At 36.3% G+C, this 25,963-nt stretch overlaps 1 protein-coding gene across 2 annotated transcripts in view; it reads left to right on the top strand.

The window, feature by feature from the left end:
• Window positions 1-23,293, top strand: part of BMT2 (base methyltransferase of 25S rRNA 2 homolog) — an 83,183-nt gene extending 59,890 nt beyond the window's left edge. For both annotated transcript variants that reach the window (XM_018047178.1, XM_018047179.1), the window contains 2 exons: window positions 10,591-10,705; window positions 20,071-23,293. In XM_018047178.1, coding sequence (XP_017902667.1) covers window positions 10,591-10,705; window positions 20,071-20,700 — 745 coding nt within the window. In that variant the 3' untranslated portion in view covers window positions 20,701-23,293. The remainder of the gene's footprint in view (window positions 1-10,590; window positions 10,706-20,070) is intronic.

Raw genomic sequence — 25,963 nt, 5'->3', positions numbered from 1 at the left:
CTTTCATCAGGCGGCTTTTTAGCTTCTTCTTCACTTTCTGCCATAAGGGTGGTGTCATCTGCATATCTGAGGTTACTGATATTTCTCCCGGCAATCTTGATTCCAGCTTGTGTTTCTTCCAGTCCAGCATTTCTCATGATGAACTCTGCATAGAAGTTAAATAAGCAGGGTGACAGTATAGAGCCTTGACACACTCCTTTTCCTATTTGGAACCAGTCTGTTGTTCCATGTCCAGTTCTAACTGTTGCTTCCTGACCTGCATACAGATTTTTCAAGAGGCAGGTTAGGTGGTCTGGTATTCCCATCTCTTTGAGAATTTTCCACAGTTTATTGTGATCCACACAGTCAAAGGCGTTGGCATAGTCAATACAGCAGAAATAGATATTTTTCTGGAACTCTCTTGCTTTTTCAATGATCCAGCAGATGCTGACAATTTGATCTCTGGTTCCTCTGCCTTTTCTAAAACCAGCTTGAACATCAGGGAGTTCGCGGTTCACATATTGCTGAAGCCTGGCTTGGAGAATTTTGAGCATTACTTTACTAGTGTGGGAGATGAGTGCAATTGTGTGGTAGTTTGAGCATTCTTTAGCATTTCCTTTCTTTGGAATAGGAATGAAAACTGACCTTTTCGAGTCCTGTGGCCACTGCTGAGTTTTCCAAACTTGCTGGCATATTGAGTGCAGCACTTTCACAGCATCATCTTTCAGGATTTGAAACAGCTCAACTGGAATTCCGTCAACTCCACTAGCTTTGTTCATAGTGATGCTTTCTAAGGCCCACTTGACTTCACATTCCAAGATGTCTGGCTCTAGATTAGAGATCACATCATCATGATTATCCAGGTTGTGAAGATCATTTTTGAACAGTTCTTCCGTGTATTCTTGCCACCTCTTCTTAATATCTTCTGCTTCTCTTAGGGAGTCCAGACCATTTCTGTCCTTTATTGAGCCCATCATTGCATGAAATGTTCCCTTGGTATCTCTAATTTTCTTGAAGAGATCTCTAATCTTCCCCATTCTGTTCTTTTCCTCTATTTCTTTGCATTGATCACTGAAGAAGGCTTTCTTATCTCTTCTTGCTATTCTCTGGAACTCTGCATTCAGATGCTTATATCTTTCCTTTTCTCCTTGGCTTTTCGCTTCTCTTCTTTTCACAGCTATTTGTAAGGCCTCCCCAGACAGCCATTTTGCTTTTTTGCATTTCTTCTCCATGGTGATGGTCTTGATCCCTGTCTCCTGTACAATGTCACGAACCTCATTCCATAGTTCATCAGGCACTCTTATCATCAGATCTAGGCCCTTAAACCTATTTCTCACTTCCAGTGTATAATCATAAGGGATTTGATTTAGGCCATACCTGAATGGTCTAGCAGTTTTCCCTGCTTTCTTCAATTTGAGTCTGAATTCGATAATAAGGAGTTCATGATCTGAGCCACAGTCAGCTCCTGGTCTTGTTTTTGTTGAATGCATAGAGCTTCTCCATCTTTGGCTGCATAGAATATATTCAGTCTGATTTCGGTGTTGACCATCTGGTGATGTCCATGTGTAGAGTCTTCTCTTGTGTTGTTGAAAGAGGGTGTTTGCTATGACCAGTGCATTTTCTTGGCAAAACTCTATTAGTCTTTGCCCTGCTTCATTCCACATTCCAAGGCCAAATTTGCCTGTTACTCCAGGTGTTTCTTGACTTCCTACTTTTGCATTCCAGTCCCCTATAATGAAAAGGATATCTTTTTTCGGTGTTAGTTCTAAAAGGTCTTGTAGGTCTTGATAAAACCGTTCAATTTCAGCTTCTTCAGCGTTATTGTTTGGGGCATTTCAAATAAGTAAGAAGGTAATATTTTATTCTATCAAGAACTGATCTAAAATTATAGAATTAGAATGGCCTTTCATTTTACATATGAGGAAACAGACACAAAATGGGTAAGTAAAATTTCTAAGGTCACTTGGTAGTAAAGCACCAGTAAAAATAGAGTTCTGTTATCTTTTTCCAGAGCCTTTTTTTTAAAAAACTATACTGAACTTTTGGTAATTATTACTTCTTTACTCCTTGTCCTTATGTATAGTGTGTAGTTAACTCATTTAATCTTTATACAACAGTTTGAAGGTGGTGCTATTTTATCAATGTATAGAGATATTTTTCTGCTTCTTTAAAAAAAATTTGAGATCTTCTCAATAACAGAGAGCAGACATTCACAGTAGAAATTTGAACAACATAGTTAACAACCTAACAGCCCTATGTAGAATAGGTAATTGAAGTCGCTCAGTCATGTCTGACTCTTTGCGACCCCATGGACTGTAGCTCACCAGGCTGCTCCGTCCATGGGATTCTCTGTGCAAGAATACTGGAGTGGGTTACCATTTACTTCTCCAGGGCATCTTCCCAACCCAGGGATCAAACCCAGGTCTCCTGCATTGCAGGCAGACGCTTTAACCTCTGAGGCCACCATGTACTCCCCTCTGGCCTGAGGCACCTGGCTCACTTGCAGGTTAAACCAGGCCCAGGGAATGAATCCTGTTTCCAATCAGTTCCTTCCCTTGGCCTGCCTTAAACAGCCCCATATATTGATTCTTTCTCTGAAATGTTATTGAACACCCCTGCTCTGAAGAAAATGCTTTCCATTCCAGTCTAAGTGACAAAAACTCTAAGCTCTGCATGCATGCTAAGTTTGAGAATTTACTAATAAATAGTGAAGTCGCTCAGTCGTGTCCGACTCTTTGCTACCCCATGGGCTGTAGCCTACCAGGCTCCTCTGTCCATGGGATTTTCCAGGCAACAGTCCTGGAGTGGATTGCCATTTCCTTCTCCAGGGATCTTCCCAACCCAGGGATCAAATCTAGGTCTCCTACATTGCAGGCAGACGCTTTAACCTCTGAGGCCACCAGAGTGGCTCATATGTAAAATAGTGTACCCCAAAACTACAAAATAATTCATTTCAACTATACTGTACAGATAACATTTACCAAAAATGTTATTTAAAAATTATAGTAAATATTTTAAATGTTATTAATTTATAAAAATTTAAAAGACAAATGTCAGTAAGACTCAAAGGGTTGAATTATACAGACAATGCTGTTAAGCAAGAAATTGGTACCAAATGGGAATTAGAAAGTACCCAAAGGTTTAGAAATTAGTAAATAACCTTCCCCAAAAAACCCATGAGCTGAAAAATTATAATAAAAAGTAAAAAATATTTTCAACTAAATAATATTTTTTGTGAAGAATTTTTGTCCAAAAATGTCACAAAAATGCTTTTTATTAAAACTTTGGGGTATAGCTATAGCATCACTTAAAGGAAAATTTATAGCTTAAATGCTATAGTATAAAGAAAAACTGAAAACTAATGAATTAAGAGTCTGTCTCAAGAAGTTAAAGATGGGCTTCCCTGATGGCTCAGTGGTAGAGAATCTTCCTGCCAGTGCAGGAGACACGGGTCCGATCCCTGGTCTGGGAAGATCCCACATGCCACAGAGTAACTAAGCTCATGAGCCACAACTGTTGAGCCTGTGCTCTATACCCCAAGAGCTGCAACACAACCACAGAGTCCATGCTCTGTGGTGGCGCTGAAGCCACCACTGTGAGAATCCTGCACACTACCACCAGAGAGGATCCCTTGCTCACTGCAACTAGAGAAAAACCTGCAAAGCAGTGAAGACCCAGCACAGCCAAAGGTGAATAAATAAATACAATTATTTTTAAAGAATTAAAAAGAAAAAGTCAAAGATAATTCAGCAAATAAGCTCCTTCCCCACAAAAAAAGTGAAAAAAGTAAACAGCAGGACGGTAGAAAAAGTCAACAAATATAAAACCTGGAATTTTATGATGACCATTAAAATTAGAAATCTCTGGGTGAGGTACATCCCAAAAAACAAAAGTCACAAATAACCAATTTCCATATTAAAAAGGGTGAATATAGCAATACATACTGAAGACATTAAAAGATAGTAGAAGGATACTGAATAACTTTGTGGATGTTAATAATAAAGAAATTAAATTAGTGGTTAAAAATCTTTTCATAAATAAGACTCTAGGCCTAAATGGCTTTACCAGCAAATTCTGATAAGCATTAAAGGGAAAATGAAATCTATTCTTACACATACTCTTAAAAATAGAATGAAAAGAATACTCCTGCACTCACCTTAAGAGTCTAGCATAAACTTTGCATGAAAACTCTTGATAGTACAAGAGTGGAAAATTATAGTCTGGTGTCACTTATGAACATAGATGCAAATATATATGTGTGTGTGTGTGTACACTGTTTATCTTCATTATTCAAAAATTCCATATCTGCAAATTCACCTAATCAATAAAATTTAATTCCAAGATCAGTACCCTTGGTATTTTCAGTCTCATTTGTGAACATGCTCAGTGTGGCGAAAAATTTAAGTCATCTGACATACACCTTCCTAGCTGAAGTTGAGCAAGGCAAGCTCTTCCTCATTGTTCAATTCTCAAGTATAAAAATGTCCCTTTTTCAGTCTATTTAGAGTACATTTTTTGCAGTTTTTATTGATTTTACTTTTTAAATGACCCCTAAGCATAAACAACGTATATCTAAAAACAAGGCTGTATTATGCCTTTCAGAGAAAGTACTGTATTAGATATGCCTCCCTTAGGCATGAGTTATAATGGTGTTGGTTGTGAGTTCAGTGTTGATGCATGTAATATATATTAAATAAGGTATTTTTAAACAAATACATGTAAATCCAAGTTATATGTTGATCTGATAATTAAAGTATTGTAATCAGAGGCATAATCTTCTGTTTCCCTTAGGAGCATGGTTCAGTGATTGTGATGACTTTATAGACCAGAACCACCACAGATAGAACCAGCTATATATACATATATAAAACAAATCCTTTAATATATAAAAAGAATAATTAGTCAAAACCAAATCAGATTATTCCCAATAATGCAGGCTTGATTTAACACTACAGAATTGAGTGTACTGTATCACATAAACAAATTAAAGTCATATCTCAGTAGCTGAGTAGAGTGCATTTCATAAAATCCAACATAGATTTCTGTGAAATTTTTTTTTAACAAAAGGAACTAGCAAAGTGTAAGAAGAGCTTCTTCAGCTTTATCAAGATTTCTATATAAAACCTGCAGCAGTCATTGCGTTTAATAGTGAATTATATATTAATGGTGAACTTATACTTAATGTCTCTCCTGAGACTGAAAATAGTAACTGCTTGTATTAGTCCTGTTTAGTACTGTATTAGAGGCCTGAAGTTTGAGCAAACACTGGGAGATAGTGAAGGACAGGGAAGCCTGGTGTGCTCTAGTCCATGGGGTTGCAAAGAGTCAGAAACGACTTAGCAACTGAACAACAACAGAAGTCCTGGGAAAAGCAGTGAGGCGAAAAATAGATGGATGGGTGGGTGGGGGATGGGTAGACAAGAAAAGAAATAAGAAATGTTGTTTCTCACAGATTTCATATAACTATGTGCCTAGACTAGGATACTCAAAATAATATACAGATTAGCAGTTGAAATAACAGAAACTTAGTCAAGCTGCTTGATACAAATCATTATACAAAATGAGTTGCATTTCTGTAACAAACAATGAAAAATTAAATTTTTTAAAAAAATAAGAGGGTTTATCCATAGGGGGAAAGCAGTAATAGCATCAAAAAATGATGCTAACAAGAAATTTCTTGAGCTAACAAGAAATATAAATCCAATAAAATATACATGGGACCTTTTAGAGAAATTGTTAAAGCTATTTGGAGACAATGAAAGAAGCCTAAGTAGATGGAGAATAATAGCATGTCCATGCATTAGAAGACTTGATATCGTAAAGATGTTAATTCTTCCCAAATGATCTTTAGACTCAGTACCATTCTCATCAAAATCACAATGGGATGTGTTATGTAAAAGGTACTACCACACAGCAATGAATCTGAATTAAATTATAGAAATACAGATGACCTTCACAAGTTTATATTAAGTGAAAGAATAAAGTCACAAAAGCAAATGTGTAGTGTGAAACAGTTACTCAGAAAACATTCATGGTGGGAAGACTATAAAAGGAAACCAAGGGGATGTTTATCACTAAAACCAGGAGAGTGGCTGCCTTTATAGAATGGGTTTGGGGATGTTGTCAGGGAAGATTGTGTTTCTAGGATGCAGAGTGTTATTTCTTGACCTGGGTAGTATTTATTTGATGTTCTGTTCACTGTGTGATTAGTGTTTAAACTGTAAATATATGTTTGATGTAAAAAAAAAAAATTGCCGAGCTAAACCAAAGAAATTTGAAATGGATTGTGTATTACTGAGAGCAACAACCTCAGATATGCAGTTGATACCATGCTAATGGCAGGAAGTGAAGAGCAACTAAAGAGCCTCTAGATGACGGTGAAAGAGGAGAGTGAAAAAGCTGGCTTAAAACTCAACATTCAAAAAACTTAAGAACATGACATCTGGTCCCATCACCTCATGGCAAATAGAAGGGGAAAAAATAGAAGCAGTGACAGGTTTTTTTTTACCCCCCCCCCCCTCGGGCTCCAAAATCACTGCAAACAATGACTGTAGCCATGAAATTAAAAGACGCTTCCTTTATGGAAGGAGAACTTTGACAAACCTAGACAGCATATTAAAAAGCAAAGACATCACTTTGCCAACAAAGATCTGTACAATCAAAGCTATGGTTTTTCCAGTAGTTGGGTACGGATTTGAGAGTTGGACCATTAAGAAGGCTGAGCACTGAAGAATTGATGCTTTCAAATTGTGGTATTGGAGAAGACTTGAGAGTTCCTTGGACAGCAAGGAGATCAAACCAGTCAGTGCTAAAGGAAATCAACCCTGAATGTTCATTAGAAGGACTGATGCTGAAGCTGAAGCTCCAATACTTGGGCCACCTGATGTGAAGAGACAACTCATTGGAAAAGACCCTGATGCTGGGAAAGATTGAAAGTGAAAGGAGAAAAGGGCAGCAAAGGATGAGATGGTTATATAGCATCACCAACTCAATGGACATGAATTTGAGCAAACTCTAGGAGATAGTGAAGGACAGGGAAGCCTGGCATGCTGCAGTCCATGGGGTTGCAAAGGGTCAGACATAACTTAATGACTGAACAATGTTATTAAGTTATTCCATTATATTAAGTTATATTAAAAAGTGTCTCTTTGCAGCTCCATGGACTGTAGCCTGCCAGGCTACTCTGTCCATGTAATTTTTCAGGCAAGAATTCTGGATTGGGTTGCCATTTCCTTCTTCTGAGGATCTTCCCAGTCTAGGAATTGAACCCACACCTCCTGTGTCGGCAGGCAGGTCCTTTACCACTATCACCATCCACTATCTGGGAAGAGCTGCTGTGTGGGCAAGAGACAAACTGGAGAACAATTATACCAAAGAAGTTCTCGCATTGGTGTGAAAGTTCTAGGCTCCACAACAGACTTCCCAACCTGAGGATTTGGCAAAAAAAAAGACTGAGAATCCCCAATGGATTTGACTTTGAAGGCCAGTGGGATTTGATTACAGAACTTCCACAGGGCTGGGGAAACAGAGACTCTTAGAGAGCACAAACAAAACCTTGTGTACACCAGGACCCAGGAGAAAGGAGCAGTGAGCCCACAAGAGACTGATCCAGACTATCCTGTGAGTGTCCAGGAGTCTCTGGCAGAGACGTGGGTTAACTGTGGCCTGTCACAGTGTCAGGGGCACTGACCACACCTGGGAGCCACCAGGGAAACTCCTCTTGTGGCTCAGCTGGTAAAGAAACCGCCTGCAATGCATGAGACCTGGATTCAATCCCTGATTGGGAAGATCCCCTGGAGAAGGCAAAGTCTACCCACTCCAGTATTCTGGCCTGGAGAATTCCATGGATTGTATAGTCCATGGGGTTGCAAAGAGTCAGACACAGCTGAGTGACTTTCACTTTCATATTTAATGTCGAATCAACTTAAATGATTCAGAGTACTCTATTCAGGTAGAAAGTTTATAAGAGGCACCTTTTAAAAGACTTACAAATTTTTTTTCTACCCAGTTTACTAGATCTATCAGAATAGTGTAAGGCAAATTCTGTTTTTACTATGTTTAGGAAGGTCATTAGTGGACAAACCACATAGGATTTTATAATATAACAGGATGTTAATAGCTAACAATATCTACCACTTTTTTGAGCATTTACCATGTACCACATACTAGGTCAAACATTATAAATGTATTATCTCATTTAATCCTGAAAACAACTCTTAAGTGCGACTATCATTGTTGTCTCCATATCACACAGATGAAGAACTGTGTGATATGGAGACATGAATCACGTTTTAAGTCTCTGATTCCAGAACTGCTGTTCTTAACCATAGCTCCCATGTAAAGATTAGAATGGCAATCTAGTGATGTATTTAGCATTACATATTGTTACAGGTTCTCATTTAGTCTAACTGGTTATGATTTGAGTATTCATATTTGTTAATTCAGCAGTAAATGTCAAGTATATGCCAGGCATTTCCATGGTTTATATCTACTCAGTCTTTTGCCCCATTTGACAGCTTGCAACCTATACCATAGAAGTTCGCTTGTCACCTTCTTCCTCGGAGCTAGGGTATTGTGATATTTCAAGTATCACTAAATTTAATTCAGTTTTACAGATGATTGTTATACAAGTCACTTGGACTACACAATAATTGACTTCTTGATTTTGTTGCAGTACAGAAAATTACCTCTTGAGCCCAAGGAGCAGCTCTTTTTGCTGAGAGTGCTAATTCTTTTATTTCTTTATACCCCATAACCCCCTCTTTAGATGAGTTTTTAAATAAAATTTTATTGATAAAAATATTTTAATATGTTCATACTGTTTTTACAGTACTATAACCTGCCATGTCCTGTACCAGACTGATCCTGTATGGTTTATTTATGATCAGATGGTGATTCTGGTCATTTCTATAAAATGTTAGGACATCAGGCTCTTGATTAAAAACATACCCCTATTTATTACATTCATTTATGAAAAAAAATCTTTATATTATTTTGACTTACAGTGCCTTTTCTAGGAGCTTAACCTAGTATAGTTTAACACCTCTCTAATGAATCCTATGGCAGTATACTAGCCAAGGTATAAGGAACAGAAGCTGGGCAGATTTTTTTGTGCCCTATAGACTTTAAAGAACCCAAGAGTCCATTTATTTACTCAGTTATTTCACTATATTTCTTTCCTTTATGTTTCCAGTATCTACTCATAATTTTTTCAGAAAATTTTTCTAAATATCACTGAAAATGCATATGTCTGAAGTAGGTTTTTATTATTGCTTTACCATCTGAAAACTAGACCAACAAAATTCCACTGTTTTCCTTCATCCTTATTTGCTGCTCTGTAGATCCCTTGTGGCTCAGCTGGTAAAGAAGCCGCCTGCAATGTGGGAGACCTGAGTTTGATCCCTGGGTTGGGAAGATCCCCTAGAGACGGGAAAGGCTATCCACTCCAGTATTGTGGCCTAGAGAATTCCATGGACTGCCCATGGGGTCACAAAGAGTTGGACACGACTGAGCAACTTTAACTTCACTTGTTCAGATCCATATTAGCTGCATTTGACTAACTTTAATGATCATGTATAGTTTGGTCACCTTCTTTTTTCCTACTACTTTTGTAAATGAGGCATGCTCCTGCACAAAATAAAATTTTTTCATTACTTAAAAAGTACTATTCTATTTTTTTTTTAGATATTTGTTCACTTTCTTTTTTTAAAATTTTTTTAATATAAACTTATTTATTTTAATTGGAGGTTAATTACTTTACAATATTGTATTGGTTTTGCCATACATCAACATGTATCCGCCACAGGTATACACATGTTCCCCGTCCTGAACCCCCCTCCCTCCTCCCTCCCCGTCATCCCTCTGGGTTGTCTCAATGCACCAGCCCCAAGCATCCAGTATCATGCATTGAACCTGGACTGGTGACTCATTTCATATATGATATTATACATGTTTCAATGCCATTCTCCCAAATCATCCCACCCAAAAATACTATTCTATAACAGCTTTTCTCTTTGGTCCTTAAGTCATTGACATCATTATATTGGCAACTGAGAATTAAATTTGTGAATGGATTCTCTCATCTATAGTTTTCAAAATGTGATCTGGGAATCTGAGAGCCTTCCAGGGTCTCTTTGGGGAGGAAATTATTTTCATAATAATACTAAAATATCATTTGCCTTTTCTACTTTCAGTCTGTCTTGAATCTAGGGTTGAGTTTTCTAGAAATTTCATGGCATGTGATATTACAACAGCTTGAATGAAAAGCAGATAAAGAGAATCCATTTGTCTTCTATTAAGCCAGACATTAAAGAGACTTGTAAAAATGTAAAACAATAACTCACTTTTATTACCTTTCTAATTTAGATTTTCATTATGCATTAATGTTTTTAAACCACTGAGTTTTAATTTCAAACATGGTATTATTGGTAGATATAACTTGCATAAACGAAAGAGTTCTTCAAGGCCCTCAGTAATTTTTAAACATGTAAAAGGATCCTGAGACCAAAAAGCCAATAGTCTATGTATCTTTTTTATTCTCAAACGTTTGAATTTTTCTTATATTTTATTTCATATTATAAAAGGCATACACTGAAAATAATCTATTTTTAGGTTGCTACAAACCTCAGGAAAGATCAGATTACTTGACGTTGGCAGCTGCTTTAACCCATTTCTGAAGTTTGAAGAATTTCTAACTGTTGGCATAGACATTGTACCTGCTGTAGAGGTATGCATAGTTCTGTTTGTTTTGTTCTGAGACTTGAACATTTTATATATACAAAGGAAAGCACTATCTTTACATTCCTGAAATAGCAAATATATTTCCTATGTACAAGTTGATAAGAGGCTCTTTCTATTCAAAAATAAATGTATAGTCTATGAAAATTTGAGCATTTCTTTAACTAATATTAATTTGACCAATACCATATTTGTCGTTTTGTTTCTTGTTTATCATCTGTCATTGGAGTCAAGAAATTGTAGTAGGTTGCAAAGTTCCCAGATAGGTGTAATGTTTCAGCTTTTTATTTTTTATTTTGATTTTTTAAATGCATCTCTTTCTGAAATGTACTGTGATGTAGAGCTAATATGGAATAGTAAAGAGCAGGGTCTTGGAGACTGCCAAATTTGTACTTAGTAGATAAAACTACTTTAACTTTACAAAGAATGTTTCCTCTGCTTTTAAAATTAGATTTATTTCCCTCAGTGACATAAATTCATAACTTTTGCAGTCTTAACTTTTGATATGGCACTAGGTACAAAAATTTTTTTACTAATTTTTATTGCGATGTAACAGTATAAACAGTATAAACTCTTAGTGTCAGAGTTTTTTTATCCCCACCATTATGCTCCCAGGATCTAGAAGAGTGCCTGGCTTATTAAGTACTCCATAAGAAGTTTAATAAGAGAAAGAAATCTTACTTTCAATCTCACTTTGACTGTCTGAGCCTCAGTTTTCTCATCTGTTCAGTGAAGTTTGTAATGGACCATACCTATAAGATTGTCACATTTACTTGAGAAAAAGTACTTAAAGCACCTAGCAAAGGGCCTGTTATATAGTAAGTGCTAAAGAAAAGTTTGCTGTTATAATTGAAAAATTCCTGCCTGAAGTGTCAACTTTTAAATGAATTTATTCTTTAATTTTAATGAGCTTGAAAATCTTTATGACTAACATTGACAAGAAAATGCTAGAAAGCTTTACTATTATCTCTGCTTTATAAAGGTAGACAAATACTTTGCAGAGAATTCCTGTGCCATCAGAAGCTATAGTCTTATTTTATTTTCTTTTAAATATTTACTTATTTATTTGGCTATGCCAGGTCTTAGTTGTGGCACACAGGATCTAGTTCCCTGGGCCCCCTGTTTTGGGAGCACAGAATCTTGGCCACTGGACCACAGAGGAAGTCCCAGAGTTATAGTTTAAAGTGCAGGTGGATTTGCACATGGATTCTCTCCCCTTCCTTCCTCAAGACACACATTAGAGATATCCTTCAGTGACTGCTAAGACATGATAACCATTTAATCTAGACCTCAAGCTTAAATATTATTCTTAAAATATTAAATTGTTTATAGATAGGGCTATAAATTTTCAACTGCAAAGCCATTAAGGAAGGCAGAAGAACATAAGTTTAGTAGTAGAATCAGACTTTTATAGTTCCCAGAACCCTATAACTAATTTTAAAACAAAAGGAAGGGACTTATACTTCCAAGCAAGATGCAGTGACAGGGACCAGTCTGATCCTCTTTCCTCCTGCCTGCAGCAACTAACATGTTGACAAAATATTCAGAATAATATACAAGAGACTGTACATCAGGTAATGAAGGACAGTGATCCCCAAGAGATGGAAAAACAAATGAGGCATACAGTTTTACCAGCACGTAGCCTTCAGAGAGTTTCCAGTATGTGGCACAAACAGTGGATCCCAAGCAGAGCACAGCTGGTAACCCTGAATTATGGAGGCAGAGGTGAAAGGCGTGGGATATCAAGACAGCTAGGGTTCATGGACAAAGTACCAAAGATGTGAGAGCTCCACAAAGAGAAAATTCCAGAGGTCTGCAAAGTATTATTCTTGTGTACTCAACTGAGTACTTACCAGCACATTTCTGTGAGAAAACTATATGAACCTGGAGGGTGTACCACTTCAAAGGTCTAAGAGTTATATCGTCTGGTGCACTCACACAGGCTGGAAAGCAGTACCTGTTCCCCCTAGCCACACTGAAAACCTCAAGAATCACAGTGTCTTGGGTAGAGTACACAAAACTGCCTTACCTCAGTGGTGGTGGCGGTTTAGTCGTGTCCGACTCTTGCAACCCCATGGACTGTAGCCTGTCCATGGGATTCTCCAGGCAAGAATACTGGAGTGGGTTGCCATTTCCTTCTCCAGGGGGTCTTCCCTGACCCAGGAATCGAACCCAGGTCTCCTGCATTGCAGGCAGATTCTTTACCAACTGAGCTACAAGGGATGCCCAGTAGTGGAGAATAATTAATAATTGCCTCAGTAGTGGAGAATAATTAACCTTCGACTGAAGGCTGCTCTAGTCCCATGTTTCCCAAATCTGGAAACAAGAACCAAAAAAATCAAACTGTCTCCAGATAATTCAACTATTAATACATCCCAGAACAAAGTTAGAATATTTATAGCAGTACAGAGTAATCCAGTACACAGCAAAGTAAAATTCACCATACCTGACATCCAATAAAAAAGTAATCAGCCAAGTAAAGAAGCAAGAAAATAGGACCCACAATGAGATCACTCTTCTAACAGAAAGCAACTGTGAACTGCCACAGATGTTAAAATTAGGAAACAAGGACATTAAGATGGGAATGTTATAACTATATTCTATATGTATAAAAAGTAGAGCCATGAGAGATAATTAAAAATAGCCAATATAACTTCTGAAGATGGATACTATGGTGTATGATATGAAACATGTACTAAATGGGACTAATAGTACATTAGATATTAGAGAAGTTAAACTGAGGACATAACAATTGAAACTACCCAAAAGTAAACAGACATTTTTTTTTTAATGGAAGAGCATCAGCAAACTGAGTCAATTTCAAGTGGCCAGATATAAGCACAATTGGAGTTCCCTCAAAAAGGGGGAGAAGAGAATAAAAGAAAAAAAATAATGGTCAGAATTCTTCCAAATTTGATAAAAGCTAATAATAGAGCTGGCCTTGAGCATCCCAGGGGAATGGTTCCAGGACACCCCACCACCACCACAGATGTCAAAATCTGGATGCTCAAGCCCTTAGAGTCAGGTCTTCCCTGGGTTCTCTGTCCACAGATACAGAGAACTGACTATATTTCTTAAAAATAACCCCATGTCTAATTGGACCTGTGCAGTGAAAACTCAGGGTGTGTGTTCAAGAGTCAACTGTAAAATTGAGTTTATAATCTATATAAAAATGTATGATAACAATAGCACAAGAGAGGAAAAAGGAAAATATACTATATGTATAGTAATAGGTTTTTATACTACATATTAAGTGGTAAGATATTATGATAGGTAAAAGATGTAGACTATAAATTCTAAAGCAACTAGTAAAATAAAGAGTTACAGCTAACAAATTAGCAAAGGAGATAAAATAGGATCATAAAGAAATTTCTTTAATCCAAAAGATGGCATATAGAGAAGAAAGGAAACAATGAACAGATGGGAAACATAGAAAATAAATAGCAAGATTATACCTTTAAACTTAAGCTTCCCAATAATCACATTAAATAGACATGGCTTAACCACCCAATTAAAAGGTAGAAATTGTCAGACTGGATAAAAAAACAGGATTCAAATACATGTTGCCTATAGGAAATGCACTTCATCCCACACAAGTAGGATGGTCAAAAGACTTAGAATGGCACTATTAAAATCAAACAAAGTAGATGTTAGAGTAAAATACATCACTAGCAATAAAGATGCTTATTTCATCATGATAAAAAGATCAGTTCATCAATAGTACAAAACAGTCTTTAACATTTATGCATCTAATAAAAGCTTCAAAATACATAAGCCAAAAACTGATAAAGTAGCAATTACAGACATTTATAAAATTATAGTTGAAGATTTAATCAACTTTCAATAACTGATGAATAATTAGAACATCAGTGAAAGAAAAACTCACTAAGAAAATTAGATATTTTGGAATGAAGATAAATAAAAATATAAGCTATCAAAAACATAGGTATGCATAGGATGCCTCTAAAATCACTAAAGTATACTTAGAGAGACTCCCCTGGCAGTCCAGCAGTTAAGACTCCATGATTCCAATCCAGGGTGCGTAGGTTCAGTCCCTGGTCAGAGAACTGACCCACATGCCATGTGGCTCAGCCAAAAAATAAATTTAAAAATAAAGTAATACTGTACTTAAAGGAAATTACATAATACTAAACACCTTTATTATAAAATAAGAAATGTCTCAGAGCAATGACATCAATTTTCAACTAGAAACAAAAACAAAAAAGCCCATACTAAATCCAAAATACAAGAAAGAAAATAAGATTATAGCAGAAATCAATGAAATAAAAAACTTTCAGAAATATAGTAGGGAAAAAATTGAAAGCAAATGCTACTTGAGAAGAACAATAAAACTGATTAAATCACTCAGCATACCAATTAGGACATAAAGAGAAACATGTGACATCCTACATATTTTACTAATATTAAAAGAAAGGATAATAAATATTGCAAAAAAAATCTACACCATAAATTCCACAAATTAAATGGACAAATTCATTGGAAGACACATACTACCAGAGCTCACTCATAAAGAAATAGATAACCTTAATAGCTCACAATGTATTAACTAAGTTTTAATTGGCAGTTAAAAACTTCCGCATAAAAAAGAAGACTCCAGGCTCAAATCACTTCACTTCTCAACGTATTCTGTGAGGCCATTCAGTTCAGTTCAGTTCCGTCGCTCAGTCGTGTCCGACTCTTTGCGACCCAATGAATGGCAGCATGCCAGGCCTCCCTGTCCATCACCAACTCCCAGAGTTCACTCACACTCACGTCCATCGAGTCCGTGATGCCATCTAGCGATCTCATCCTCTGTCGTTCCCTTTTCCTCCTGCCCCCAATCCCTCCAAGCATCAGAGTCTTTTCCAATGAGTCAACTCTTCGCATGAGGTGGCCAAAGTACTGGAGTTTCATCGTTAGCATCATTCCTTCCAAAGAACACCAGGCCTGATCTCCTTCAGAATGGACTGGTTGGATCTCCTTGCAGTCCAAGAGACTCTCAAGAGTCTTCTCCAACACCACAGTTCAAAAGCATCAGTTCTTCGGCGCTCAGCCTTCTTCACTGTCCAACTCTCACATCCATACATGACCACTGGATATAAAAACCATAGCCTTGACTAGACAGACCTTTGTTGGCAAAGTAATGTCTCTGCTTTTGAATATGCTATCTAGGTTGGTCATAACTTTCCTTCCAAGGAGTAAGCGTCTTTTAATTTCATGGCTGCAATCACCATCTGCAATGATTTTGGAGCCCAGAAAAATAAAGTCTGGCACTGTTTCCACTGTTTCCCCATCTATTTCCCATGAGGTGATGGGACCAGATGCCATGATCTTCGTTTTCTGAATGTTGAGCTTTAAGCCAACTTTTTCACTCCTCTTTCACTTTCATCAAGAGGCTTTTTAGTTCCTCTTCACTTTCTGCCATAAGGGTGGTGTCATCTGCATATCTGAGTTTATTGATATTTCTCCCGGCAATCTTAATTCCTGTGCTTCTTCCAGCCCAGCGTTTCTCATGATGTACTCTGCATATAAGTTAAATAAGCAGGGTGACAATATACAGCCTTGACGCACTCCTTTTCCTATTTGGAACCAGTCTGTTGTTCCATGTCCAGTTCTAACTGTTGCTTCCTGACCTGCATACAGATTTCTCAAGAAGCATGTCAGGTGATCTGGTATTCCCATCTCTTTGAGAATTTTCCACAGTTTATTATGATCCACACAGTCAAAGGCTTTGGCATAGTCAATAAAGCAGAAATAGATGTTTTTCTGGAACTCTCTTGCTTTTTCCATGATCCAGCGGATGTTGGCAATTTGATCTCTGGTTCCTCTGCCTTTTCTAAAACCAGGTTGAACATCAGGAAGTTCACGGTTCACATATTGCTGCAGCCTGGCTTGGAGAATTTTGAGCATTACTTTACTAGTGTGTGAGATGAGTGCAATTGTGCAGTAGTTTGAGCATTCTTTGGCATTGCCTTTCTTTGGGATTGGAATGAAAACTGACCTTTTCCAGTCCTGTGGCCACTGCTGAGTTACCCCAATAACAAAACCAGAGACATTACAAAACAACAAAAATCTATAGGTCATATCCATCATGAACATAAACACAAAAGTTCTCCACAAAATTTTAGCATATTGAACCCAACAATATTTCAAAAAGGATAATACATTATGGCAAAGTTTGATATATTCCAGGAGTGTAAGACTGGTTTAATGTTCAAAAAAATGCTCAATGTCTTTAACATCTATACAAAATCTACTCAACATGGATTAAAGACCTAAATATAAGACCAGATATTATAAAACTCCTAGAGAAAAACATAGGCCGAACACTCTCTGACATAAATCACAACAATATTTTTTTAATCTGTCTCCTTGAATAATGGAAATAGAAACAAAAGTAAACAAATGGGAGCTAATTAAGCTTAAAAGCTTCTGCACAGCAAAGGAAACCATAAGTGAAACCAAATAGAACCTACTGACTGGGAGAAAATGTATGGAAACAATTCTACTGATAAGGGATTAATTTCTAAAATACACAAACAGTTCATGCAACTTTATATATATTTTTAAAAACCCAATCAGAAAATGAGCAGAAGACCTAAAGAGACATTGTTCCAAAGAAGACATACTGATGGCCAACAAGCACATGAAAAGATGCTCAGTATCACTAATTGTTAGAGAAATGCAAATCAAAACTACAGTGAGGTATCACCTCCCACCAGTCAGAATGGCCATTATTAAAAAGTCTACAAGAAATAAATGCTGGAGAGGGTGTGAAAAAAAAGGGAACCCACCTACTCTCTGTTGGAGGTTCCTTAAAAAACTAAGACTAGAATTACCATATGATCCTGCAGTCCCACTCTTGGGCATGTATTTGGAGAAAACTCCAATTAGAAAACATACATGCACCCCAATGTTCATAACAGTATTATTTACAATTGCAAAGATATGGAAGCAACCTAAGTGTCCAGCAACAAGATGAATGGATAAAGAAGATGTGATATATATGCACAATGGGAATATTTCTTAGCCATAACAAAGAATAAAATAATGCCATTTGTAGCAACATGGATAGACCTAGAAATTATCAGATTAAGTGAAGCAGTGGACAGAGAAAGGCAAATATTATATGTTATCACTTATATATAGAATCTAAAAGATAAATGAATGTATATAGTAAAGCAGAGACAAACTCACAGATATAGAAAACAAACTTGTGGTTACCAGTGGGGAAGAGGGAAGGGAACAAGGGCAAGATAGGAGTATATGATGAAGAAGTATAAACTAGTATATATAAAATTGATAAGCAACAAGACTATATTATACAACACTCTGGAATATAACTATTATTTTGTAGTAACTTTTAATGGGATATATAATCTATAAAAACACTGAATCACTATGCTAAACACCTGAAACTATTAATAATAAAATATTGTAAGTCAACAATACTACAATAAAAAAAAGACATCATTAAGAGAATGAAGGGACATAATCTGGAGAGAAATATTTTCAAACAATATATCTGATTACGAACTTGGATCTATAATAAAGAACTCTCAAAATTCAACAAGAAAATAGGTTTTTAACAATCTAGTTATTTTTCAGCATGCAAAAGGTTGAACAGATACTTCACCAAAGTAGATACCCAGGTAAACATCACTACTTATTAGGAAGAGCCAAATTCAAACCTCAGTATACTACTACACACCTATGACTATGATTAAAATTTAAAAGGCTGGCCATTCCAAGTGTTGAGGAGGAGGTGGAGAAACTGGAACTCCCATAAACTTCTGGTAGAAATGTAAAATTCAGTGTAACCACTTTTGAAAATAGCTCTGGAGTTTCTTTAAATGTTAAACGTGCACATGCTATATGATCCAGCCACTACTTTCCTCGATATTTGCCAGGACAATTGAAACATGTCTGTTCAAAGACAGGAATGCTCATAGCAGCTCTAGTTGTTACTGCCAAAAATTAGAAACAACTAAGTTATCTATGAAAGGTATATGGAAAAACAAACCATGGTATATCTTTTATATAGTATCATACCTCAGCTATTGAAAAGGAATAAATTATCAATACATGAAAAAAAAAGAATGAATCTCAAAATAATTGTGCTGTATGAAGGAAGCCAGGCAAAATAAGAGTACATTATTCTATGCTATTCCACTTATGTTAAATTCTAGAAAATATACACTTGATCTATAGTGATAGAAATCACATCAGTGATTGCCTAGTGACAAGAAAGAACAGGGACGATAAAAGGAAGGGCTATGTAAGGGGCACAAGAAAACTTTAGAGAGTGTTGGATCTGTTCTTAATTGATTACAGTAGTGGTTTCAAAAGTGTATAAACATTAAAACTTATTAAAAACGTACACTTTAAATGTGTTGGTTATTACTTCAGGTTGTACGTCAATTATACTTCAATAAAGCTATCCCAGTCTCCCCTCCAAAAGAAACAAAAGAAGAAAAACAATCTTTTTCCATATAATAGAACTTTATGTATTGCTTTTCTTGATAGATAGTCCAGATGCTAATGTGACCAGCTTGTCTATACACTAACAAGGGACTAAGGTATTAGCTCATATCTTTGATAATTAACTATTGTTTTATATAAGGATAGCTACTTTTATCTAATTTTAAAACTGCATTCTTATTCTGGATTATTTTCATACAATTTTAATATTCAGCGAATGATGCAGTGCTGTTTCTTGTAGTGTACTTCACGGTCACTTGACTCAGTTAAATTTAATGTGTAGTTTATTTCAATAGATATATTATTAAAACTACTTTGAGATGGTTAAAGTTAAGGATTGAAAAGGTGCTTTACATGACTTTAAAAAGATTTAGTATTTTGCTTTTTTACGAATTTATAAATCCACTTTCATTGTCCTCTGACTTCTTTGGTTCATCTTCATTTCATAGTATTTTTTGTTTAAAGTTATTTTTATACTAGCCTGTTTTAGGTAACTATAAATGTTTAAGTGAATATAAGTATGGCTAAGTATAGAAATAAATCATCCCTGTAAGTTCTTACCCAAGTTAAATTTCAAACAAAGCCTTAATATTTTAAAAATATATTTATTTTAAAAGTATTTTTAACTGTTTCTCAGAAATTCATTTTTTTAAATGATGACTAGAAATTCTCTAGGCTTAATTTCTCTGAGATTTTTCTGAATAAAAGTTTTGGTTGAATAACTGTGTAAGTGGAATAATTTAGACGTGAAAGGTACATACTTAAAGCTTGAATTATATAGAAATGCTGTGAAATAGTTTGGTTTAAAATTTGTGTAGTTCGATGCAAGTAATCTTAAAATTCTCAATATGCCTTGTTTTTTTCTTTTTGCAGAGTGTATATAAATGTGACTTCTTGAACTTGCAGCTTCAGCAACCACTCCAGCTTGCACAAGATGCTATAGATGCCTTTTTGAAGCAGCTGAAAAACCCTATTGATTCTCTTCCTGGAGAACTTTTCCATGTGGTTGTTTTCTCTCTTCTTCTTTCTTATTTTCCATCACCTTACCAGCGATGGATTTGCTGCAAGAAAGCCCATGAACTGTTAGTGTTAAATGGTTTATTGCTTATCATCACACCTGATTCCTCCCATCAGAACCGTCATGCTATGATGATGAAAAGCTGGAAGATTGCTATAGAGTCCCTGGGCTTTAAACGTTTCAAGTATTCAAAATTTTCACATATGCATCTGATGGCATTTAGAAAAACCTCCCTAAAAACCACAAGTGACTTGGTTAGTAGGAACTACCCAGGGATGTTATATATTCCTCAAGATTTCAACAGTATAGAAGATGAGGAATATTCTAACCCTTCCTGCTACGTTCGATCAGATGTAGAAGATGAACAACTAGCATATGGTTTCACAGAGCTCCCTGATGCTCCATATGACTCAGATTCTGGAGAAAGTCAAGCCAGCTCTATTCCTTTCTATGAGCTAGAAGACCCCATATTACTTTTAAGTTAATATAAAAGCAAAAGACCCTTTCAGTCCAGATTCCTAAACTTAATTGCTTACACTAATCAGAAATACTAACATGAACTCAGTACTTAAAACCTGGTTTGCATAGAGGAAATGCAAAGGTTTACAGAGTTTGCTATTTTTTTCTACTTCTGGATTTTAAAATTTATTCTTATAGAGAAAGCTTAATGTTTCATGCAGAGTGACTCCTGTCCTAGCAGAAACCACTGTTACTTAGCATTTAGCACTAAGATATTATAGAAAGGTACCTTTTTCTCTTTAGTGCTATTGTGAAAAATGAAGCATAATTTGCTATGTATTTTTATTTTCATCCTCTCAGTGTTGACTTAAACCATTGCAATGAGAAACTAAAATATGTATGTAGAAAGCTGTAGATTGCACTTTGATGACTCACAAGTTAAATGTGACAGAGATAGATTGGTTTAGTAGTTTTGTGATGCACTTATCTTATTCTTTTTTTCTAACTAAATTGTTACCTGTTATAGAAAGCCATTTTGGCTTTGATGATTCAGCATTCCCTAGACCTTTTGGAATTGATGATGATTCTTTTTCTTTCTTGTTCATTTGGCAACATCAGACATTGGGGATCTATTTCCCCTAACGTATGTATTCTAATTTGATTAGCACAGTACAGTAAACACCATTGCCAAAATAGAGTTTCCATATCCTTCTTGTTGATTTGCGCATTGGTGGTAAGTATATTTAACTGTGAGAATTCACTTTTACTTTTTTAAATTTAGGTTTCATTACAAAATTTTCTATTTAAGCAAGGAACAATATAATACTCGATACTGACCTAACTCACCTTTGTGAAAGGGTTTGCACTTGTAAGAGAGCTTATGTTCTACCTAGACCAACCTTAATAGGGTCCTCACCTTTCCGTTAAGGAGGTGCTGCACTACAAGTCTGGAAACTATATAGAAAAATTTTAAATTAACCCTCTGCTGGTAATCTCATAAAATGGTTTTGACCTTTTGGTATTCTAGTTTCTATCTAAAGCCCTAGCAGAAATTTGTCTTTGAATATATAAACATTAGTTGGCTGTGGGAATTTTCCCTTTCCACATTGATAAATGCCTTTCTGTGTTTCTGAATCAGAAGCAAATGATTAAGGAGAAATATATGTCCAACAAGACAAGATCAGTTTAAATGTTTAAATGGCTAAGAACATTTAGTCCACATTGTCTTGTCAGCCAGCAATTGTCATGTAAACTATCATTTTTAAGAGTGCCACTGTGTGGATTTTTTTTTTCAAGTGGTTATTACATTAAAATTACCTCATACTGAGGTTTTTGCACTGAAATATCACAGTTTCAGATTTCATGGTTAATGTTATGTGTGTGTGTTTTTAAAGGAAACTTGCATTTTCAGTAGTTGATCCTAAATTCATAAACTGCACTTCTTTACTCTGGTAAAAGTGTTTTTGTGCTTATTGTGAATTGCTGTAGTTAACTTTGAATGTCAAACTTTATTTAGAAATACAAAATTTACCCTGTAAGATATAAATGGCTGAGTGTGTGTACCCAGTATTTCAAATTAAATTTCAAATTCTAAATTAATGGAAGTAACAAGATTGTAATTAACCTATAAGTCAGTTGAGTAAATGCAATAAATATTGGTTGCTCAAATGTGCCAGAAGTAACTTGAAGTTTTGCATTTACTTTCAATAACTGAGATTACTTAATTATAAAGAAAAATTAGGACTTTCTTTCCAGTTAAGTACTACAGGTCAAATCTTGTAGCTCACCCAAAAGAAGGAGGGGAAAAAAAAAGTACTGTGTTCAGGGTAACATAGAAATGTGTGTTGGTAGTACCCCTTTTAGCATACAGTCATTTTCTGTGATTGGGCTAAATGCCATTTTAAGGGCAAAGAAAACAACATACGAAACAAAAGTGGTTTGAAGGTAAAACCGTACTTTTGAGAGACTGGTATAAGTATTTGACCTTGGATTTAGCCTTTGTGTTACAGCTAAAATGTTGGTGCTATAAAATCTTCTGATTGTTTACAGATGTTGATTCTGCTTATGCTCCAAAGTGTGCATGGTGTATTTTAAATAGTACTTTAAAGAAATATCTCTTTATAAAAACCTATACTCTGATTTAGTATAAGTTCATTTGGATATATAAATCTCATTTGTTACTGTAAATTCATCTTCAGAATTAGGTTGGCGCAGAATTTAAACTAATATGTATTAATATCCACCAAAGCCAATTTAACATATAAATGTTAAAGTGTAAGCATTCCTGTGGCTTGGAGCCAGATTCTCTACATAATGACAAGAGAAGTCCATAGAGCCTTCTAATACTGTATGGGTACTCTTGAAAATTATTTCATTTGGATATAAAGTTAAAGGGCCTCCTGTCACATTCACAACAGTATTCTCCAAAACAATTTGATGTTTCAAAAACAAATGATCATTTGCTTGGTTTCTTCAGGATTATGACTAGATCAAGTGGTTTATATGGTAGTTGCCAAGTGGTGGGAGGTGGCTTACCTGAAAATGTATGTTTGTGTTTGTTGTATTTTTTCACATTTTGTGAACAAAGCACATTTATTAAAAATTTTAAATTTTCTAATATTCATTGTCTGTTATTTACAAATTGAAAGTTTTGTGGTCTTGACCTAATCTCACTAAGTGATTTCAGAATTAGGGAGCAATTTGAAACTTAAATGACTTAGAATTTTCTAGCTGGTTTCATCTAGTCCAGTCCCTTAATTTCATAAATTAATTCACTGAGATTCAGAGAGCTAAAGTGACCTCCCTATTGTCATACTATTTACCAACGAGCAAGGACAACCAACAACATAAATTCTTGTTCATTATTTGTCAACTATATCATATCCTACTTTCTTTGAAAATTACATCCGAGATAAATTACCTAAGTATATCAGTTATTTTAGGGCAGCAGATGGTTTTCTCACGATGTGAAGGAATTCTTTATTCATGGAAGAAACATTTGAATTCTGCCATGTACATGCTGGGGAAATAGCAGGGCGTGGTATGTTCACAGGCCCCTAATTTCATGGAACATGATCTAATGACGATGACAAGCATTCTACATGGAGTTAATATCAGTATCTAGGAATGATTGCCTACTGCTCCTATACCTTTGCCCCTGCTTAACTCCATTAATTTGCTTCATAAAAATTGAAAAGGTTAAAAAAAAAGTTGTAAAACAAGACAAAAACTGTTTAGCAAATCACAAACATATTGTAGATAAGAGAGATATGTTGTTCATCCCTCTAGAAAAGTGCAAACTAAAATTCTGATTGTAAAAGGCAAGAAAAAAATAGAACTGAGCTCTTGCTCCATTTTCCCACACTTTTCTGATCACAGGGCTGCAATGGTATTCCTCTTCAAGAGTTTACATACTACGTAAGAGAAATGTAGACAAGATTTGGGTCCTTGGTGTTGGAAATTATTAGCAAATAACTCAGATGGTAAAGACTCAGCCTGCAGTGCAGGAGATCCGGTTTGATCCCTGGGTTGGGAAGACCCCTGGAGAGGGGAATGGCAACACATCTTGTGTTCTTGCCTGGAGAATTCTATGGACAAAGGAGCCTGGTAACTACAGTCCAAGGATCGCAGAGTTGGACACGACTGAGCAGATAACATACTTAAAGGTGAAAAACATTCCTCTAAATTACCAGTCCAAAAAAGCATAATACAAATGTTTATTCAGAGAATGTTGGTATCATGATAATTTTATTCTTCCTCAAAACCAGAACGTCCATAACAGTTTACAATAAAAATTCAAATCCATGATCCACTGAACACAAAGCTCCCCAAGATTATTAGTGGTGGCCCATGTGGTTGCAAAGAGTCGGATGAGACTGAGCACTCACACACATACACAAATTACATACTGCCCAACAAACCACCATGCTACAATAGCTAGCATTTTAGTGAAGGACATCCAGATGTTACCAAGGGAGAAAAGTAATTAGGTTTGTGAGAGTTGGACTGTGAAGAAATCTGAGCGCCGAAGAATTGATGCTTTTGAACTGTGGTGTTGGAGAAGACTCTTGAGAGTCCCTTGGACTGCAAGGAGATCCAACCAGTCCATTCTAAAGGAGATCAGTCCTGGGTGTTCTTTGGTAGGAATGATGCTAAAACTGAAACTCCAGTACTTTGGCGACCTCATGCGAAGAGTTGACTCATTGGAAAAGACTCTGATGCTTGGAGGGATTGGGGGCAGGAGGAGAAGGGGACAACAGAGGATGAGATTGTTTAATGGCATCACGGACTCAATGGACATGAATTTGAGTGAACTCCAGGAGTTGGTGATGGACAGGGAGACCTGGCGTGCTGCAATTCATGGGGCTGCAAAGAGTCGGACACAATTGAGCAACTGAACTGAACTGAAACCCTAATTTGTCTTCAGTTCAGTCACTCAAGTCATGTCCGACTCTTCACAGCCCTATGGACTGCAGGACGCCAGGCCTCCCTGTCCATCACCAACTCCCGGAGTTCACTCAAACTCATGTCCATTGAGTCAGTGATGCCATCAAACAATCTCATTCTCTGTTGTCCCCTTCTCCCTCCTTCAATCTTATCAGGGTCTTTTCAAATGAGCCAGTTCTTCGCATCAGGTGGTCACAGTACTGGAGTTTCAGCTTCAGCTTCAGTCCTTCCAATAAACATTCAGGACTGATTTCCTTTAGGATGGACTGGTTGGATCTCCTTGCTGTCCAAGGGACTTTTAAGAGTCTTCTACACCACAATTCAAAATCATCAATTCTTTGGCACTCAGCTTTCTTTATAGTCCAACTCTCACATCCATACATGACTACTGGAAAAACCATAGCTTTGATTAGACATGCCTTTGTTGGCAAAATCATGTCTCTGCTTTTTAATATGCTGTGTAGGTTGGTCATAGCTTTTCTTCCAAGGAACAAGTGTCTTTTAATTTCATGGCTGCTGTCACCACCTGCAGTGATTTTGGAGCCCAGAAAAATAGGCTGTCGCTGTTTCAACTGTTTCCCCATCTATATGACATGAGGTGATAGGACCAGATGCCATGATCTTAGTTTTCTGAATGTTGAGTTTTAAGCCAAATTTTTTCACTCTCCTCTTTCATCAAGAGGCTCTTTAGTTCTTCATTTTCTGCCGTAAGGGTGGTGTAATCTGCATATCTGAGGTTATTGATGTTTCTCCCAGCAATCTTGATTCCAGTTTGTGCTTCATCCAGCCCAGCATTTCTCATGAAGAAAGCTGAGTGCTGAAGAATTGATGCTTTTGAACTGT

This window comes from Capra hircus, chromosome 4, assembly GCF_001704415.2.
Source record: "Capra hircus breed San Clemente chromosome 4, ASM170441v1, whole genome shotgun sequence".
NCBI classification, from domain to species: Eukaryota; Metazoa; Chordata; class Mammalia; order Artiodactyla; family Bovidae; genus Capra; species Capra hircus.
This window is presented reverse-complemented; position numbering and strand designations above follow the sequence as displayed.